We start from the raw sequence: 21579 nt of genomic DNA, 5'->3' as shown, positions 1-21579 counted from the left end.
ATCCTAGTACGTCTTTTGGTGCTATAAAGTGCAAGAAAAGCTTCAAAGATTTAAAAAAAAGGCTTAGATTTAGAGTTTATTTGTATTTATTCAAAACATACGTAGCATTGCCACAGGAAATGAAAAAGAAATAAATAACAATGAGTTCTAGAAACAAAATAATACAAATCTACATTGAAATGAAAATGATATAAAACTGTTAAAACCAAAATTATGGACAAATATGGGATTTAAATGAACAATGAAAAGAAAGATGCATAAGCTATAATGATTTATAAACTAAAATGTGATTTTACAGCCAGCTTTTAATCTCAAGAAGGGTAACAAATATTAAAAAACAAAACTAGAGGTTAAGGAGAACAAAAGACTCAAATAAAACCATAGAAAATGTACAACATTCACAGAAACATTAAGTGTAGAGAGAAATCAAGTGAAGATCCACATTTCTGCAATATGTGCTTCCACTTCCAAATTATCCTAAGAAAAGAAACAGAGGTATGAGTCGGAAAAAGTGCCACATTGCTGTTATTCAAACGATTTAAGTTTTATTAATGTTAAATATACCTTGGTATTTATTTCCAAAGAAACCATTCAATTTGTATTTGCCTTCCTTTCCTGTTAAAAAGAATACATTTTTAATGCACATAGTTTGGAAATTATGCTAAATTTACATTTTAAGTTTGTTTTGTTTTCATTGAAAAAAGGCATTGAGGATTAAATTGTTGGAAAGTGTTAAGAAATATGATAATTGATATTCCAATTGTTGCACATTTATAATAACGTGAATAAGAAATTATTCTAAAAAAATGATTAGTGTTTGATAGTCAAGCTGTTATCAATAGGCCAAATCAACACAATTTACAATGTGTAATCACAAGTGTGCATCTATTAGCATTATACCTGTCTGGGAGTTGCCCTGTGGGTGGAAGTGGAACTTGAGGTGCTGCTGGAGGTGAATCTGTTGTGGTGGGGCTGGCTGCTGCTTTAGAGTGGGCAGCTCAGGGTGAGGGAATGTGGGTGAGAAGGGCACCTCAGAAACAGCAGACACATCAGAGACAGGGGCCAGGGAGGAACCATCCAGTGTGGTGTCAAATGAGGTGACAGCAGGGATGTGAGGAGCGGGGCCCACAGTGGGAACACCAGGGAAAGAGACAACTGCAGGGCAGTCAAGAAAGACAATTGGTAGAATGATTGGATTTGACATCTCTCAGTTTATTTGGAATAGAATAATATGGGGCAAGGGTTGGAAATTAATTGAAAATCAAAACAAGCGGGCAAAAAAACTAAATAAAAAAATGAAGTCAGTAAATACTGAATGTATAACAGTCGCAGAAACATTTATTTTACCTTCAGCTTGTACTCTTCCATCAGTATAATCACCCGTTCCTTAAATAGAAATGAAAGCAATATTTATATGCGTATTTATACACTGCATTCCTGTAGATACATTTATTGTAAACAAATGCTTGTACCGTATTTGTTTATGGATTGTGCATTCGCCTCTTCAACTCCTGGAGTATCAGGATGGGGTGGAACCTCTCCATCTCCTGAATAAAAAAAAGATTGAGTAAAAGCTTACTTCAACGTAGATAAACATATCTGAAAAAGAACAGACAAACATGACTAACCAAACTGGTCAATGGATTTGTGTCCATCAATCTCAGGACCTTGGTGCAAAGCCTCCAGGCTTCTGTTTTCTGTTTAAATGAGAAAAAAATTATGGAATGATTATATTTTTCATGAGTTTAAAATAAATACAAATGACCAATCTTGTATTTTCTTCATTAAACTATAGACAACAATATAATTACAACATATTATTTTAGTTTATAGTTATTGCTTGATTAACAATTGGTGTACTTAAAAGATTAAGCATATACCTTCAACAGATTGACCATCAGTCACAGGGCCAAGGAGCTCATATGACACTGCTGGATTACCTGAAGGCCATGTAAACAAAGTCAGAATATCACGCATTATATACTGTGTATTACATTGATATTACCATGGTCAGTACAAAAAATTATTATCCTAACTCTGCTGTTTGACATGATTTATGTACAGAGGAATGATAAACAGGATCTTTAGACTAGTATGAATGAATAAAGAAACAAATGGCACCATATTTAGCAGATTTAGCATCGCCACTGAGACTGAAAATTGCATTCTTCCATCTTAGAAACATTGCCAAGCTACGAAACATGTTATCTGTTTCTGATGCAGAAAAGCTAGTTCATGCATTCATGACCTCTAGACTGGACTATTGTAATGCACTTCTAGGTGGTTGTCCTGCTTCTTCAATAAACAAGCTACAGGTCGTCCAAAATGCAGCAGCTAGAGTCCTTTCCAGGTCAAGAAAATATGATCATATTACCCCAATTTTACAGTCTCTGCACTGGCTACCTATTAAGTTCCGCATCAGTTACAAATTATCATTACTTACTTATAAGGCCCTAAATGGTTTAGCTCCAGCGTACCTAACTAGCCTTCTACCACGTTACAACCCATCACGCACCCTAAGGTCACAAAACGCTGGACTTTTGGTAGTTCCTAGGATAGCAAAGTCCACTAAAGGAGGTAGAGCCTTCTCACATTTGGCTCCCAAACTCTGGAATAGCCTTCCTGATAATGTTCGGGGTTCAGACACACTCTCTTTGTTTAAATCTAGATTAAAAACACATCTCTTTCGCCAAGCATTCGAATAATGTATCTTTTTAATTGTGAGTGTAGTTGCATCTGATCAAAGGTGCATTTTTATTCATTAGCTTGGGTTAAACTAATTTTACTTTGTTGGATCAGCAGCTATGCTAATGATGTCTGTATTTTGTTTCTATGTGTTCTATGTTTTGCCACGGGATTCACATCCCGTGGTAACTAGGATTTACACAAGCTCCAGTCTGGATCCAGAACACCTGAGAAGAGATGATGCTGACCATCAGAGGACCTCAGATGATGCTAACCCTGAATGAACAAACAGAACTAACAATTATTCCTAAATGTGTGACTGAATCATATAATAACTTAATTAATAATATTGATAGTTCATCGTCTAGCTGACTACGTCTTGTATTATTATTATTTTTTAGTTTTTCTAAAATCCTGTCAAATGTGCACAAACTACTAGCTACTACTAAATATTGTAGAAACATAATTTTCTGTAAAGTTGCTTTGTAACGATTTGTTTTGTAAAAAGCGCTATACAAATAAACTTGAATTGAATTGAATTGAATTGAGACTGAGCGATTCTGGATTATACAAGGATTCTGGAGAACCTACAGAAAGTGGTGAGGAGGGACGTACATATCAGTACAGTATATATGTTTTTTATATATATTGTTGGCATTGTCATGCAACTATCTGTTAAAAAAAAAAGAAAAAGAAAAAATAATTGGCTTTTACCATATTTCCCAGACATTGCATCAGGCCTGAGATCAAATGGCTGACCACCATAATGAAGACCCTTTTGTCCTGAGAGAGTATTACAGTAAAAATACTCACTTTTAGAATTTGTAGAAATAACAATTAAATAAATAAAAAATAATCACCATATTTTCCAGACGACTTGTCAGAACCATATCCAAGTGGCTGACCATTGTAGGGTAACCCTCCAAAGTCTGAAAATACAGAAACTCATATTTTAAAATACCTTCAAAAACAGATACGCTGTATGATTAGTCAAAATACTTTTTTAACTCACCATATTTACCAGATGATTTGGCAACAGACTCTGGTAGAAGAGGTTGAGAGTTGTACGGTAAACTACCATATCCTATTTTGGGGTCAGAATATTAGATAAAGAATTAAATAATATGTATTAAACAGCATTTTAGATAATGTATTAATTTTTAATTTCACAACTACATACATTTTAGTGCAAATAATTAACAAAAGTGGTAGAGAAATATCAAAGAATGTAATGAAATCTTCACCGTGTTTTCCCAGTGCTTGAGGATTATAGGGTTTAGCTCCATAGCGCTGTCCTTCATTACCTATAGAAAAGACACATAAATCAGTGTGTCCATTTAGGGCTACTGCTATGGTCAACATTAACCCTAAATATTACAATATGAAGATGATAACATGCCATATTGTCCAGAGGGGTTGGTTTGATATCCACTATGGGAACCAAATGGAAGTCCACCGATTCCTGAAAAATTTTGAGCTGAGCCATTGACAATGTGCAGCACATGAAAGTGAAAGTGAAAGTGAAGTGACATTCAGCCAAGTATGGTGACCCATACTCAGAATTTGTGCTCTGCATTTAACCCATCCGAAATGCACACACACAGAGCAGTGAACACAAACACACACACTGTGAGCACACACCCGGAGCAGTGGGCAGCCATTTATGCTGCGGCGCCCGGGGAGCAGTTGGGGGTTCGATGCCTTGCTCAAGGGCACCTAAGTCGTGGTATTGAAGGTGGAGAGAGAACTGTACATGCACTCCCCCCACCCACAATTCCGTCCGGCCCGAGACTAGAACCCACAACCCTTCGATTGGGAGTCCAACCCTCTAACCATTAGGCCACGACTTCCCTAAAACACGACCTCTGCTGCATTGGCCGGGAATCGGACCCGGGTCTCCCGCGTGGCAGGCGAGAATTCTACCACTGAACCACCAATGCTCCCACTGAACCACCAATGCTCACATAGAATTGTCATAATAATTTCTTATGAAAGCAGCACATAGAATTGTTCTCAGACTAACCATATTTTGCCGGAGATTTTCCCTTAGATCCGAATCCTATTGGCTGCCCACCGTGTGGTCCAGCTATCAGGATGCAAATGAATGAATGAAAAAAAAATATAAATAACTACAAACACATTCAATTAGACAGGTAAATAAAACAATACCATTTTATCAAAAAGTCATATCATGTCATTGATATCTGTATGATTACGAATGTTTAGTATTTATTTACAATCAAAACTTGATAAAAGCATTAAAATCCAAATTTTAAAAATGTGGAAAAAATAACACTGGTTTGAATTATTATTGCACTTATAGGCTAAATCTCAGACTAGTGACACCTGAGCATATTAAGTCATCAGATGAAATATTTAATAAATGTACATGTGAATTGTGTCTGTGTCAACAAATGATTCAAGAAATATCCATGAAGTAGGGTATTCCTACCTGGCTTATTGAATTTGTTTCCATATCCTTCATAACCTGTAGAATAACGACAAAAAATTACTTTTAGACAAGTAGCTTGATCTCCAATTCCTTTTCAAAACAATAAAATAAACAAATAAATAAATATAAAGTTGAAGCCAAATAATAAGTCATGTAAATTACAATAAAATATGTTTCTAAATAATTTCCCTGCTTTGTACCCATTGTTAATGCCATGAGCTGGATAACCACCAATTCCTGCTCCAAAGCCCAGGGACAGAATTAAGACAATAATCTTATGCACAACATAAAGAAATGTAATATGTACTCTTTTTTTTTTTTGTATAGACGTAAACAGTTATATAGCGTACTGGATGCATGGATGAACAGTTAATGTTTACTTCACTGCACCTGGTTGTGATGACACTTCTCCTTTTCCGTTGGGATACCCAGACCCTGCAAACCACATTTCTAGATTTAGTCTTAGTATAAAAATTAAGGAGTCAAAGCTAAAAGACTAAACTTTAAAATTCTCTTATTTATATTTAATTGTGACTTTTAAAAATAAAGCTTTTGGTAAGCATCACATGAGTTTTGTTGTTTTTTTTTAAAATAATTTATATGACAAGTGGAAAATAATTAGAGCTCACCAGGACTTGGAAGTTTGACCCATTGTCCATTAGGTCGTCCACCAGGTCCACAATCTAAAAAAATAATAATATATACATTTCAACATTTCAATATTTTGATACAAACCAAAACTTTATTTTGGGTTAAAATAGACCATACAATTTAAACATGATTTATTGTTATATAGCTAAATTATTATTTATATATCACCAGGCTTTGAAGGTATAGCTCCCTGCACCTGTCCATTAGGTTGTCCTAGACCAGTGAGTTCTGCAGAACACAAACAAGTTATAAATGGAAGATGCTTTAATATCACTAACAGAGTTCTTAAAATATGAAGCGAAGACCCACTTGCATAATGTATTACAAAGCATATTGTTTGTAAAAAGTGTTTTCTTTTTTTCTTTTAATTATTAAATCTCTCTACACTCTTAAAAATAAAGCTTCTTTATTTCCATCTGTGGTTCCACAAAGGACCTTTAAGATCAATGAAACTTTTCAATGCAGATATATTTATTTATTTTTAAAATTTGCAGTCAAATCTTTAAAGATCTGACGTTGCACTATAGTGGTGGAAGGTAAACCAGCACATTGTACCAAATCAAAACTATAGAGATTTACCAGGATTTGTTTTTGATGGATTCTTCATTTGAGGCAAAGCTGGGTTTGACTGAATCTTGGTTTGTTGCATCTCTGAAGTTATTTGAGGAACAGCTGCGTTTGGCATCAGAGGCACCTGTGGCTGTAGTATCACTGGATTGACGGTTTGCTCCTGTGACAGCACTTGTCCCTGCTCTAGTGTAGCTGTCTGTGATGTTTGAGGAGAATTTGTCTGAGGAATGGGAGCTGAGTCTTGTGCAGGGATTGCTTGAGGGATTGCTGGTGCAGCAGGTTTTGAAGCTTTGTTTTGTGGAATTACAGGTGTGGGCAGTTTATAAGCTTTACTAGGTTTATAAAATCCTGAACCTTGCATAAATGGCTTTGGAGCAAACTGAGGTCCCATAGAGTTGGGGTCTTTGCCCTGTTGAAGTGGTGCATTAAGATTTTGTCCTTTTGTTTGTTGCAGGACTGGTGGAAGGTCTTTAGTTTGTTGTGGAAGCAATCCTGTATTTGGCACACGCTCAGCTGGTAAAACACCCTTGGTGTTAGATGTTAGTGGGAGATGACTTGGTGTTTCAGGGCTTAAAATCTCCCCTTTAGGTCCTTTTCCACCAGGAACACCCTGTTTCCCAACGGTTACAGGCATATATCCTAGAAGCCAAATAAATTTTTACTGCACACTTAAACAATCCAATATGCCAAATTCACATGCAGAAACATATGTATTTCTGAATGACAGATTATAAAACTACTATTATCCGTGTTATGTGTAAGTAGAAAATAAAATTACTTAAAGTGCTTTCAGTAATAATGATTTACCTGAATTAGCTGCTTTATAAGGTCTTTTTGACATATGTCCAGGAACACCGTAACCTATAGATCATAAGAGTGTAGATATGACTGAAGGTTTTACATTGGACCTATTGCAGTTATCCAAAAACAAACTTTAAAATTCTGTACACACTAGAAATAAGGCAAAACATTAAAAATCATAAGGGACACAAGAGGTGACTACAGACATGCTTTAATGCTGAAAAAGAACTCCTCCACTAGTAACATTGTTTATTAATCTAAATGAGGCTATATTACAATTGCAGTATTTAAGCAAAATCAATTAACATGCAATCAAAGGTGTATATATTGTACATTATATCATACACTTGAAAATAGCTTTTAGGGTCGATATGTGACCCTGAACCACAAAACCAGTCATAAGGGTACATTTTCTGAAACTGAGATTCATATGTCTTCTGAAAGCTAAATAATATTAAATAAGCATTCCAGTGATGTATGGTTTTTAATGTATGGTTCCATGGTTTTTATGGATGTATGGTTGCTTGAGATACAAATATTTTAAAAATCTGGAATCTGAGGGTGCAAAAAAAATTAAATACTGAGAAAATCACCTTAGTTCCAAAGTTCTTAGCAATGCATATTACTAATCAGATATCAAGTTTTGATATATTTACTGTAGGACATTTATACAATATCTTCATGAAACATGATCTGTATTTAATATCCTAATGATTTGTGCTATAAAAGAATCTGTCATTTTGACGCATACAATGTACAGTATGGTTGGCTATTGCTTCAAATATACCCATGCTACTGTAACGTCCTTAGGGACGGTTAGCATTTCTGTGTGTTTTGTTTCTCTTTTCTGTGTCTTTTTGCCTCTCTTTTACTGTCACTAACATGCCGTTGCTGATTTGCTGTTTGGCCTGTCAATCATCTGTGACGAGTTGATTGGGTGTGCCCTGTGAGGCCGTGGTCCTAATCATCCCGACACTTGACACCTGGAGAAGCGTTACTTAAGGGAGATGCTACTGCCAGTGCAAGAGAGAGACTTTATGCTTTGATTTTGCTTGTGCTGTGCCTCGTTTGATTTAGTTTTGTTAAGTGAGTTTGTCATGTGAATATTGCTTGTTGTGATTTAACTCCTTATGTGTGAGCTTTGAAAGTTTGAAATAACTCTTCAAAGCTGGGTTAAGTTGGAAGGAGGAAAGGGGTTTAGGTAAGCATGTCACGTGACATACATTTACACGCATTTAGATTGAATTTTGTCTTTGCACACTAGTTTAGGGATTTGTGCCACCCTCTGTATTTTTGGTTTGATTAGTTAGAGTAGTTTAGTTATGACGTCACGGACGTTGAAGACTTTTTCTTTGATCTTTTGTTTTTAGTTTAGGAGTAGATGGAAATGGTTTAGTTAGTTTCCTTTTTTATTTTTATTTTATTTGACACAATCCAGGATTCCCCTTTGTCCTCCTCAGTTCCTAAAAATTATCTTTGTTTAAATATTGGTTTACTTGATGTATATTATTTTACATTTATTAAATTAACTTTGTGATTCTCGCGTCTCTCTGTTTTCTCATTTCATTCAGTGATTATGGGTGAAAGGTGCCCGAACTGGTTTAATGTTCCCCTTCTCAATCCCTAGATTGTTAAGAGCTAAAGAAGGGTCGTAACACTACTTATGACTTGGTTTTGTTGTCCAGGGTCACATTTATGTTTTAAAATAATAACATGCTATTTACCAGGCTTGGCTCCTTGTCCATTTGAGGGTCCAGCTTTAGCACCATATCCTAAAGCAGAACCAACATACATTCAATTGATATGGAAAAAATAAGACAAAGGAAATGAAAAATACACCAACTTTACCTGGTTTAGGTCCTTTGGTTCCTCCGTTGGGATAACCCATATTTTGGAGAAAAGAGCCTAATTATAGAAAAATACTTCAGATAAGTGTAATATCCACAGTTCTTTTTCAGAATTCAGTATTATCCACAATGTAACAATTACACTTTAGAATTTAATTAATTTTAATGATAAAAAAAGATGACATCCAATATATTACCTGTGTTAGGTTGCCTAGCTACTCCTCCATTAGCATATCCTCCATATCCTGAACAAAACCCCAAATCAGTTTAGAAGTGATTCAGTTAATTAAATCTACAATAAAGACGTTTAGTGCTTTACTCCTAATAAACAACTCCCCTACCAATTATAAACAGTATTAATCTAAATGAGGCTACACTACAGTTGGTGTATCAATATAGAATGGTGTGCATATAATTGCACAATGGCTTGGCCTATCAAACTAAATTTCAGAATTATATATTTTATATGTATATATTTTGTAAGAGTAATCACATGATATTTGCTATTTACCTTGGCTCATTGTCCATTTGAAAGTTCAATTTTAGAATTGCATTCAGTGAAGAAGAATTCAAATAATATGGAAAAACAAGACCAAAATAATTCCACATGCATCATCATTACACAGATTTTTTTTTTTTTTTTTTTTTTACCTGGTTTAGGTCCCTTGGTTCCGCCATTGGGATACCCCATATTTTGAGAAGATCCTAATTAGAGAAACATACTTTAGACCAGTGTAATATCCTGAGTTACTTTCAGAATTCAGTATTATCCACAATGTAATAATTACACCGTTGAAACAAATTTATGAAAGCTGGATAAAAAGCTGGTGACATCCAATGTACTACCTGTGTTAGGTTGCCTAGCTCCTCCTCCGTTAGCATATCCTCCATATCCTAAACAAAATTAATACCAAATCAGTTCAGAGGTGCTCTTTCACAGTACAGACTTTCAGTGTTTTACTCCTTATAAACAATTCATCCACCAATAATATAGATGGGGGCTACACTACAGATTGTGTATTAATATAGAATTCAATCAAGGTGCAATCAAAGGTGTGCATTTATCATATATTTTACAGTGGCTTTAATGTAGCCTATCAAACTGTATTTTAGAGCCCTAAACTATATGTTTTATAATCATAAGATATTTAGCATTAGGCTTGGCTCCTTGCCCATTTGGAAGTCCAACTTTAACACCATATTCATTGAAGACAAAAGAACACACATGATCCAAATGATATGGAAAAACTAGACAAAGGAAAAAGTAATACAGTATGCAAAAAATGTTCACCTGGTTTGGGTCCTTTGGTTCCCCCATTGGGATACCCCATATTTTGAAGGTAAGAGCCTTATTAAAGAAAAGTACTTTATGAACTGAGAACCAAAATATCCCACACATATTTTTCACAAAGTTGGTGACATGAAATATATTACCTGTATTAGGTTGTTTAACAGCACCTCCGTTAGCATAACCTCCATATCCTGAACAAAATCAATCCCAAATCAGCCCAGATGTGCTCCAGTTACTTCCGTTTACAATACAGACCCTGTTTTACCCCATCAAAGAACGTGTCCACCCATAATCGACATTATTAATATATAAAGAGCTACACTACAGTTGGTGTATTAACACAGAATTCAATAAATGTGCAAAGATAGTCATATGTAATATTTAATCTGTACATCTCTGTATTTTGTGCTCTACTGTTAGTGTTATCTTTATGCACTTATGGTCTGAGAGTAATGCAATTTCAATTCTCTGTATGTATGTGCTGTACATGTGGAAGAATTGACAGTAAAGCAGACTTTGAAGATGTGTGTATAGTATATCCTAGCCTATATTTTACAGTTGACTTGTATGTGGCATATCAAAATGTGGCCAGAAACTATATGTTTTCTAAAAGTAAAGATCACATGTTATTTACCATTAGGCTTGGCTCCTTGTACACTTGAGGGTCCAGCTTTAGCACCATATCCTTTAAATCAGACCAAACAAATAAAATTTAAATATGGAAAAATAAGATAAAAGAAAACACACCATGCAATCCACACATATACACAGTTGTATATATAGTTTATGGGGACTTTCCACAGGTTTAATGGTTAATGGTATACTATAAAAACGAAACACACACACACACACACACATATAAATATATAGCCATTTGGTATGGGTTTACCTGGTTTAGGGCCCTTGGTTCCACCATTGGGATACCCCATATTTTGAAGAGAAGAGCCTAATAAGAGAAAAATACTTTTGACTATCTTCACTTCTTTTCAGAATTCGGTATTTCCAATGCTGTAATAATTGCACTGTACAATCAAATATACAAAATTCCTTGTGACATCCAATATATTAAGGTAGTATTGGCTTTCTTAGCTGCACCTCCATTAGGATATCCTCGATATTCTGAACAAATCAGTTTAGAGGTGCTCCAGTTTTACAATATAGGAATTTTAATACTTCACCCTTACTAAAAAACTCCTCCACCAATAATAAAGATTATCAAACTAGGGCTGCACTACATTTGGCGTATTAATGCAGAATTCAATTAATGTGCAATCGAAGAGATATGTTTATATCATGTAGTTATATCATGTGGCTTTGAATGCAGCATATTAAACCTGATGTTAGTTAATGACAAAAATTATATTTAATAATAGTAATAATCACATGCTATTTACCATTAGGCTTGGCCTCTTGTACTTTTGAGGGTCCAGCTTTAGCACCATATCCTTTTGAAGAAGAGCCAATACAAACAAGATTCAAATGACATGGACAAATTAGACAAAGGAAAAAGAAATACACACCCATTACACACACAGAAATTTTACCTGGTTTAGGTCCTTGCGTTCCCCCATTGGGATACCCCATATTTTGAAGAGAAGAGCCTAATTAAAGAAAAATATTTTATGAACTGATAAACCAAAATTCCACAGATTTTTTACCTTGTAGCAGGTCATTATGCTATACAAAAAAAAAAAAGAGAGAGAGAAAAAAACATCCTGTAAGTTTCAGAACTCAAAATATCTTACTGAAACCAGCCTAAATGTCAGCTTGTGGAACTATATGATGTAATAGCGTGGCTAAACTCCACCTCCACCAAAGAGAGTGGTCATCTTCGATAGTACTTTGTCAAATGAAGCACATAAAAACAGTGTCATTCGTGCTGCATATATCCAAATAAGTAACATTAATCGACTATAATCAAATCACATTAAAACACATTTAATCACATTTTAATCAATTAATCACATTACTCCCATATTACAACACTTCCATTAGTTTTCGCTTAAATACCATACTAAATTTAAAATACTTTTCCTTAAGTACAAGGTACTCAATCTTGCTCTTTCATACTTATCTGACCTTTTATCATATTTACACTCCTACTTGTACTCTAAGATAATCTTCTGTACTCGCTCTTGTTCTCCCTCAAATTCACAAAACTTCTATGGGGTCTCGAGCCTTTATTCATGCAGCTCATTATTTATGGAACATGTTACCACTACATTTTTCGAAACAGTGAAAGTCTTATTGTGAAGGATGTAGGTTGGCCTCTATTCACCAATTGTAGATGTTTGTAAAAGCTGCAAATAAAGAAGTTGTTGTCGGCTGCTTCAGAGTTCCTGCTGGCGATGGGAATATCATCCATGAAAATGGCCTGAGGGTGAAATTGGTTCTCTAGGAACCACCATGCCGGCTAGTTCCTTGAACTAAGTTCCTAGAACTACGCGGTTCGGAAGTTGCTTTATGAATACCATTGTAGCCAGTGTTCTACCGTTGTCCCAGCTGTCCATTAATAAAATCTTTAGAGATCTACTCAACCATTATACAGTGTACAATATTGATATTCTTGTTTATTTGCAGCCCAAGGAAGAACATGTACAGCATATCTTATACAGTACTTATTCATTTAATTAACCAGTTGTATGTTAAGGAACAGAAAAGCAAGTTTCTCACCACTGCCACCCACACATTCCTGGGCTACAACATCAGTCAAAAATGAGTGAATATAGACCAAACCAAAGTAAAAGCTTCACAGATTGGCCAATTCCCAAAGTTGTCAAGGAACTCCAAAGATTTCTTGGTCTTTAAATTTTAACTAAAGATTCATCAGAGATTGCAGCACCATTGCATCTCTTAAAGCTTTCTTCTCAAGACTATTTTCGTGACAGCCCCAACACTCAAGCATCCAGGTTCTCCTTCTGATTGTGGCACTGGAGCAGTTTTCTCTCAGAGTTATGGTACTCCAGGTAAACATCAACCTTGTGCTTTCTTTTCCAGGAAGCTTTCACTTGTCAAATTACACTACAGTGTTGGCAATAAGGATCTTTTTTCCAACAAGAATATGTTAGAAGAATGGAGGCAATGGTCGAAAGTAGCTTACCCATACTAGATGATCACAGGACATAATACACTAGAGTCTATCTAGCCTGGGAGATCCTGTATTTAAGAGGAGAGGAAACCAGATCCAATACCAAATATATTGGGGGGGGATCATGGCTTGCAGCCAATAATATCACATTAGAGACCACACCATCGATACCATCCAGATAATCTGGCATCCAGACCTAATGGACATCCTAGCAAAAGAACACCAGGAAGTGTTCGTAGGAAGAGATTCTGCAACATCTAAGGTTATGAACCAAACATCCAGTCAACATAGAGAGGTATCACCTGAATTCTAGTTCAGTTTATCTTCAGGGTTCATGTGTTATATTTCTTATGATTCTGTAATCTGGATGGTTTGTTTTGTATCATCTTTTCTTTTCAATACACAGCAATGTGCAGTCAAAGGTGTGCGTATATCATATTTTTCAGTGGCTTTGAACATGGCCTATTCAAACTGATTTTATAGCTAACTATGTGATATGTTATACAAAAAAAAAAAAAAAACTTTTATAGTAATGTTTTATAATAACAACGATTACATGATATTTACCATTAGGAATGGCTCCTTGTCCATTTGAGTATCCAGCTTTAGCACCATATGCTGTAATGCAAACCCAACACATAAGATTTGAAATCAGACAAAGGAAAATGAAATACACAACATAAAAATTACACAAAAAGTTTACCTGTCTTAGGACCCTTGGGTCCACCACTGGGATAACCCATATTTTGAAGAGAAGAGCCTAATTAAAGAAAAGAAAAAACATTTAAAACCCGTGTAATAGCCTCATTTTATTTCAGAGTTTAGCATCATCCACAATGTAATAATTACACTGTAGAATTAAATGTAAAAGTAAATAAAATAAAAATAGTGACATTCAGTATATTACCTGTATTAGGTTGCTTAGCTGCACCTCCATTGGCATATCCTCCATATCCTGAACAAAACCAATCCCAAATCACTTTAGAGATGCTCCAGTTACCCCAGCTTACAATACAAAAGTTAACTCTTTTAATGTAATAATATAGATTATTAAACTAAACTAAAAATATAGTAGATGTATTTATATATATATGTAAATATGAATGTATTACAGTGGCTTTGAAGGTGGCATATCCAAGCAGATTTTAAAGATTTAAAATTTGTTTATTTTTGAAATAACATAATCACATGCTATTTACCATTAGGCTTGGTTCCTTGTCCATGTGAAGTTCCAGCTTTAGCACCATATCCTTTAAATCAGACCCAACACATAAGATTCAAATTATACTGAAAATTAAGACAAAGAAAAAATAAGAACACACCATATGCATTGCACACAGAAAAAGTTTACCTGGTTTAGGTCCCTTGGTTCCAGCATTGTGATACCCCATATTTTGAAGAGAAGAGCCTAATTAAGGAAACATACTTTAGATTTGTGTATCAACCTCAATTCAGTATTATCCACACTGTAATAATTACACTGTGAAATCATATTTATTTAAACATCCAGCATATTACCTGTATTAGGTTGCTTAGCTCCATTAGCATATCCTCCATATCCTAATCAAAACCAATCCCAAGTCAGTTTATAAGTGCAGTTTACAATACAGAGAAAGTAGCATAAGGAAGTTGACTAAATATAATTATTATGTACCTTGTTGTGCCTTGGTCGCCCCACCATTGGTATATCCTGCAGCGATGCCATATCCTGTAAGTCAGAGGAAAAATTATTTTTCATTCAAACCAGGGCCCTGTTCTTCATACCTCACGTAATACATTATATGAAATTTCAGACCTTCAAGCATGAGTTACGTAATCAGATTACTTTATAAAAGTAACTAGTAATGTAACATTCATTTTTAATTTAGAAGGAAATATACAAGTTACTTATATAGTAATGCGTTTTTAGGGAGTAATGCAATAATGTAATGTATTACTTTTAAAAGTACCCCCCTCACCAATCCATGTATTGACTTCTGTGATAACATTTTCTTTTCAATCTGGCAATAGTATTATATAAATTATTTAAAAATTTAAAAAATGCTACATACAAAGAGAATTTACCTCCAGATTTTGTCCCTTGTCCCTTGTCTGCTGCTGGCCCAGCACCATATATATAAACATAGTCAACAAAACACTGTTAATGTAAATATAGTGCAAATACCAATGTGGTTAAAGGATTGTTATACATGTCTACATCTCTTTAGCAATATCAAATGATAGTTAGTCGCCATATTTTGTATTGGATTATCCACTAAAATATGTAAATAATCAGTATTTCCAACATCTAAAACTTTACATTTCATTACACTGAACAACAAACTGCTCTTTATAGAATATTACAGTGATTTTTAGACAATAAAAATATAGCTGCAAAAATGTTTGTCAGTGTTCCTTTAGCTCAATTGGTAGAGCTATCAAGCATAAGGTTTGGGGTTTGATTCAACGGGAACACATGATAGGTAAAAATTGATAGCCTGAATGCACTGTAAGTCACTTAGGATAAAAGCGTCTGCTAAATGCATAAATTTTAATTTAATTTTTAATTTTGGAATTACTGGGACTTCTGCATTCTGAGTTCTGGGCAGGCCATAAATGCATTATGGTCAAGAGTCTGGCTTGACCATTCCAATATATATATATTTTTATATTGCCAGACACATGAGATGAAATAAATTGCTGTGCTTTTCATGAAAATCTTGATTGTGCATGAAAATCATCTTGATTCTCTGGGTTTTAGCCATTTGTCAGGTGGTCTATGTGTAATACTGCCAAACTAATTTAGAATGGGGCTCAAAAGAGAAAAATGGTTTGAAAAATTGTACATCTGTCAGGGTTTTGCACTGTCACTTTGTTTTATGTTTGTTTCTTGTGTCTAGTATCAGCACATGGCCTTGTTAGTTATTTTCTCGACAATGTGCTCCTTTAGCCCCTTAGCTCTCCCTCTTGTTACCCTAGTTGGTCTAATTGTGCTCACCTGTCCCTCATGTATTTTCCTCCCTATTTATAGTGCACCTTTCCCTTTTGTGTTTGCTGGTCCGTGGTCATTCTCACCCCCTTTGTCTGTGGATGTGGCTGAATAAGTGTCCGTGTCTCCCTGTCTGGTTGTGGTCTTGTGCCCTTGTTTTGTCTAGTCCGTGTAATTCCATGTTCTTGTCTTGCTCCTTGTTTTAGTAATTTGTTTGTTCTTGCCTTTGGCTTTTTTGTAAGATTTTAGTTTTTCTAACCTTGAGTCTTGGTTTTGTTTGATTATTCTGAGTTGGTTAAATTTGCAATTTCTTACTTTGTTACTTAGCTTTTATATTGGTTTGTTTTTCCTTGTCTTGAGTTTTATTTTATTTATTTTTTTGTGGAGCCTTGTCTAGTCTTGTGACCTGTCCCCATGTGTCCTTCCCTGGTTCTACCAGCCTGGCATCTGGTCTATCTCCAGAGTCAGGGGGCAAGTTTCTGAGCTCTGCTCTATGGTGCCTTGTGTGGCCTTCTTCTCTATCAGCCTGGTCTTGCTGCCCCCTCTGTTGCCAAAGTATTCTGCCAGTTGTTTTCTGAAGCCTTCCCAGTGGCCTTCCCTAGCTGTTCCTGTCTACTGTGTCCCTGTTGTGGTATCTATTGTGCACTTCACTACCTCTTGTGTCTGTCTTGTCAATAAAACCTTATCTCTCACTGCAATTGGTTCCTCCTTCCCAGATCCCTAGTTAATGTAAAATAATATGCCTTTCTTACACAGGATTAAAAACAATAGATGTTACAAATGACTGCATACTATTCATAACAACTGTGAACAATTGTAACCTTTCCACAAATTTAAAAATATTTTAATATGATAGAAAAAGTTGGTGTGTACAAATGTTCCTTTGTAATTTACCAAATTTACCAACTGTGTTCCACAAAATAAATAAACTTAAAATGGCTTTTTTTTTAGGTGAACTCATACAAAGAACATTTAACAGACTAACCTAGACCAACTCCTTTCTGGGGATGAGCACCCATTAAATTGCTGTAGCCTTCGGAAAACATTAAACAGACATCATTTTAGTGAAAGTATTTACAAAATGGCACAAATGGTGTTTGTACACAATGAACATTTACAACAATTTGAACAAGAACATTTTATGTACAAATCTGTACTAACTTTAACACACTAACTCTTGACATTAAACTCACCCCCATAAGATGGAGCTCTGTAGCCATTACCATTTCCATAACCTGGAAAGATTTAGTATAATTAGATAAATAATTGATAGCCACAAGACATAAAAAGAACAGGCTTTTAAGTCTGTAATACAGTGTTTTGAAATCCTAAACTGTATAAATGAACATACAAAGGGTATGTTTTATATTTTTTGAGGAGAAAAAAATCTAAATGGCCAATTATGCTTTATTATTTAATAAAAATAATTTTGTTGTACATTAGATCACATACCTCCCCTCTGCTTCAATGCATGTTGGTTAATCATTCCAATGCCTGTTCCACCTGATAACAATCAAATATGTTAAAATAGAAAATGTATGATTATTTGATTATGTGCATATTCTACAAGCAAAGTAAACTCATACCATACGGGGGACGACCTCCGTATCCAGGCTTATTTTGTGCACCCCCATATGAACCTGAAAAACAGCACACAGGTGTATTATGATTCAAATTTTTAGATGCCATTTACTAAATTATATTGTACATTACATACTACATGGTGTGGTTGCTTTTCTGAAGCAGGACTTACCTATACCTTTGTTAACAGGATAACCTGATAAAAAAAAAAAAAAAAGAAAAGCTTTCAAGTTAAGAATTATCTTTAATTTTCCATCCAGTAAAATCATTGCCACAAGAAATCTCTAAAATAGATAAATATTCTTACAACAAATAAAACTGCTGTACATGCACAGAAATATGCTAAATATAAAAATACTTTAACCAAGCAAAATAAAATAACTTGTTAATAAAAAAAAAACAATGTTTTATTTGATCACATTTCATTGTGAATATTTAATGAGTGAAGTAAGATGGGTTTTAAGCAGAGCACTAGGCAAAAACTGAAGTATATATATTAATGTTTTTGAGAAGAACTGAATACTTTACATTTAATTTTAAGGTAAAGAAGAAATAAAATCAGTCCAAAAGATCAAAAATCATTCTTGCTCACCGTTTCCTTTCATATTTGCTGAGTTGCTATTTGGACCCAAACCATAATCTGAAAAAAAAAAAAAAAAAAAAAAAAACGGTTTTATTGAGCTATGTATTTCTCAAAGATTAACATTCGCAATAACAAAAAAATCAAATAAAAAATGTCATGATTATTTAAAAAAAAAAGAAAAAAAGAAAAAAGAAAAGAAAAGATAAAAAGTTCAAAATAACAGTTATTCATCAGCAAAGAAAGATCCACGATACCTTTAGGTGACATTTGTGCTGCACCACCATTTGGATTTTGAGGTTTGTACCCTTAAAACAACAATAAATATAAATAATTAAATGCTGTCGATAACCTAGTGTACACAATAAACTTACAGAATCACAAAAATCTAAGATAAAAATATATATAAATGTAGCTGAGGGTTATGGACATTCCATTGTTGATTAAGAATGTATATACAGACACATATTTGTCAAAGTTCAATAAAGCATTGCTATATACAATAACTATAAAATGCTTTATACCCTTTAAAATGTAACATCAACAAATAAAACTGCTGCACAACATACTGCATATATTATTAAATATTATATATATATATATATATATATATATATATATATATATATATATATATATATATATATAAAAGTTGCCACATTCAGAAACAGACATGATGATGTCTGAATTCTAATTTGGTGTTTCATGAACCTGTCCTGAAGAAACCAGTATGCGATTGCAGATACAGCTCTGGGGCATTTCCAAACAAAATTTATGCACCAAGAATTACTGAATGAATGAATAAATAAATAAACCTAGAAGTCATCACGATTGATTCAGTGTTTTTACAGAAATCACTACAGTAAAAAATTGGTTTAATTGGTTAATATCGAGTTCCCTTACTAATTTTACACAATTTTAGAGTTCTTGGAAGTGATTTTACAAAATTAAACTGACATTACCATAATTTTATTTCTTTTTTTCATTTAAATAACTGTTTCTTCTTTTTTCCCTTTGTAAGTTATGCACATTAGGTATAATGTAATTTGGTATATCAACAATATTCCAGTTAATTAAATTTTTAACTGTAAATTTAAGATCAATCTGCTACTAAACTACTGTTTTTGAAATTCTTATGAAACGCTTATATCACTGTAACGATGTTGGCTACGAGTAGGTTTACAAAATGACAATCATGTAAAAAAAAAAACAAAAAAAAAAACACCTACATTTGAACATATTGCTCCATCACAACTCATCTACGGTATGCATACTGTATCCACATGCATTAAGTTACAACATTAAGTTAGTAGTTTGTCTGGTAATTTCTGGAAAGTGTTGAATCTCTGCTAACATCTCAAAAGTCAAAGGTGGTGCTCTACACCATGGACAACATAAAAACTTGTGTCTCACCAACTTGGAAAAACTCTGTTCTTGGAAGGATCAGCAACAGTATGCACTTAAAAAGTACCACACACAAATCCCAGAACAGATTTATGAGCATTGTTTTCTTATCAGCAGGCTTACCTGTGCCGCCCTGAAGTGTTACGTTTGTCATCCAGAGCAATAACATCATTCTTAGAAGCATCCATCTAAACATTGTAGATATACCTAGAGGGAAAAAAACAGGAAAACAGAAAGACAAACACAACCCAAGCTAATGTGCACAGGGAACAGGTCATAGACAGAAGATGTACAAGTTGTCGACTGGGTTTTTAAACCATTTTTTGAACAGTGGCACCTCCTTGTAAGGGTCATCCACAAAAAAAAAAAAAAAAAAAAAAAAAAGAGAGAGAGAGAGAGACCAGCGTCCATTTCCCTTCGCTGGGGCCCCATAAAACTTTATGTACCTTACCACATGTGCTAAATAGCTGCAGTGTAGATATTGACTGAGACATGGTTATTTGATATTAGTTTTAGACAGGCAGACAGACAGTTAATTATTGATTGATTATTAAGATGAAGCTAAAGCAAGTACAGACATGGTCACAAGATTATTTTTTTTTTATATGTGAATGTTAAACAGAGCAAAAATACATTCATCCAAACAGCAGGTCACTCTATGCTATTCAAATAAACCATCATATCTGCACTAGCTAGTGAAAAGACTGGCATGGAGTTTGAAGAGACACTGTTTATAGGTTTGACTGCAGACGTAGAATAAAACCAGCTGACAGTCAGACACTATGTAAACTATGAGTCTTGTCACTCAAACGCTAATACACTTGAAACACAATGCACAAACACACAGGGCACAGTCAATAACATTACGTAATAGCAGCTCTGTTTAGCACAAATAATCTGAAATGCGATTTCCAGAAGAAAAAAGGTAATATGACATAACTAAAATATATATATATATATATATATATATATATATATATATATATATATATATATATATATATATATATATATATATATGTTGGACCTATAAAATGTTTAATGGTACTGGATAACAAAATATTTTTTAATTATTTTTTCTGTAACCTGGTGTAAACCTCTCACTATAGCTAAGCAATATAGTTATAGCCTTTTCATTCTAAATTAGTATAAACGTACACAGTATAAATGTATTTGTTGTAAAATGGTTCCAAAGATATTATATGAACCAGTGGTGAAGCCAGAAATCTCCAAGTGGGTGACCTTTATGACATAGCTTCTATTCTGGACTACTGTTCTTTTGCCATATCTATTAAAACTATAACTGAAAAAAAAAAAAAAAAAAAAAAAAAAAAAACAAACCAATTATTACATTTCAACATATGGACTTGAACAGAATCCAAGGTCTGTTTTAAGATTAATCAGAACATTTCCAAAGCTACATAAGACAGATATGTCTGTTTAGAACAGATTTTTCAACACTACATACAAATAGAGAAGTTTCACTGAATCAAACTTTTAAAAGGTAGGCTTTTTATTGGAGACTGAGATTATCCAAAAAAAGTTTAATTGCCAATAAGGGTACACACTGGATAGCTTCTTTACTTCCTTTCAATATGTAAAGACAGCTCATGAGAAAGTAAAACAATGTGGGTGCAGAAAAAAAAAAAAAAAAAAGCCTC

The 21579-nt window shown here is 34.1% G+C and overlaps 1 protein-coding gene and 1 non-coding gene across 27 annotated transcripts; both read right to left on the bottom strand.

The window, feature by feature from the left end:
- Window positions 1-63: 63 nt before the first annotated feature.
- Window positions 64-20235, bottom strand: cmn (calymmin). Of its 26 annotated transcripts, XM_026277532.1 has the most exons (50): window positions 20042-20234; window positions 18772-18822; window positions 18527-18574; window positions 18107-18130; window positions 17940-17993; window positions 17806-17856; window positions 17547-17588; window positions 17339-17386; window positions 15450-15482; window positions 15040-15093; window positions 14904-14945; window positions 14737-14793; window positions 14585-14635; window positions 14293-14340; window positions 14089-14145; window positions 13953-14003; window positions 11842-11898; window positions 11692-11757; window positions 11187-11243; window positions 10932-10982; window positions 10441-10488; window positions 10298-10354; window positions 9853-9900; window positions 9658-9711; window positions 9204-9251; window positions 9008-9064; window positions 8884-8931; window positions 7166-7219; window positions 6504-6997; window positions 6368-6467; window positions 5957-6016; window positions 5767-5820; window positions 5528-5572; window positions 5327-5374; window positions 5138-5173; window positions 4709-4771; window positions 4085-4162; window positions 3930-3989; window positions 3698-3769; window positions 3546-3614; window positions 3400-3468; window positions 3240-3272; window positions 2122-2157; window positions 1881-1940; window positions 1629-1697; window positions 1473-1547; window positions 1348-1386; window positions 901-1155; window positions 565-615; window positions 64-477 (listed from the first exon to the last, which is right to left on the bottom strand). In XM_026277532.1, the coding sequence occupies exons 1-50, from the start codon at window positions 20112-20114 to the stop codon at window positions 473-475; spliced, it is 3300 nt and encodes a 1099-aa protein (XP_026133317.1). In that variant the 5' UTR covers window positions 20115-20234; the 3' UTR covers window positions 64-472. The 26 variants fall into 26 exon arrangements, with proteins under 26 accessions (XP_026133317.1, XP_026133312.1, XP_026133314.1 ...); XM_026277527.1 differs by having other exon boundaries at window positions 6368-6997; window positions 20042-20233; XM_026277529.1 differs by having other exon boundaries at window positions 6368-6997; window positions 15450-15479; window positions 20042-20232.
- Window positions 4555-4625, bottom strand: trnag-gcc (transfer RNA glycine (anticodon GCC)). The gene has a single exon. It is a non-coding gene; the product is annotated as a tRNA-Gly (tRNA).
- Window positions 20236-21579: the final 1344 nt, after the last annotated feature.

This window comes from Carassius auratus, chromosome 12 (genome assembly GCF_003368295.1).
Source record: "Carassius auratus strain Wakin chromosome 12, ASM336829v1, whole genome shotgun sequence".
In the NCBI taxonomy this organism is placed as follows: Eukaryota; Metazoa; Chordata; class Actinopteri; order Cypriniformes; family Cyprinidae; genus Carassius; species Carassius auratus.
This window is presented reverse-complemented; position numbering and strand designations above follow the sequence as displayed.

Excerpts from the sequence above, each read along its gene's own strand:
- cmn (XM_026277527.1), bottom strand. The coding sequence starts at position 20,114 with ATGTTTAGATGGATGCTTCTAAGAATGATGTTATTGCTCTGGATGACA. Across the intron at positions 11,899-13,952 it reads ACAAGGAGCCATTCCTAATG|GCTCTTCTCTTCAAAATATG; the intron begins GTAAATATCATG and ends TTCTTTAATTAG. Across the intron at positions 3,990-4,084 it reads CAACCCCTCTGGACAATATG|GTAATGAAGGACAGCGCTAT; the intron begins GCATGTTATCAT and ends TCTTTTCTATAG.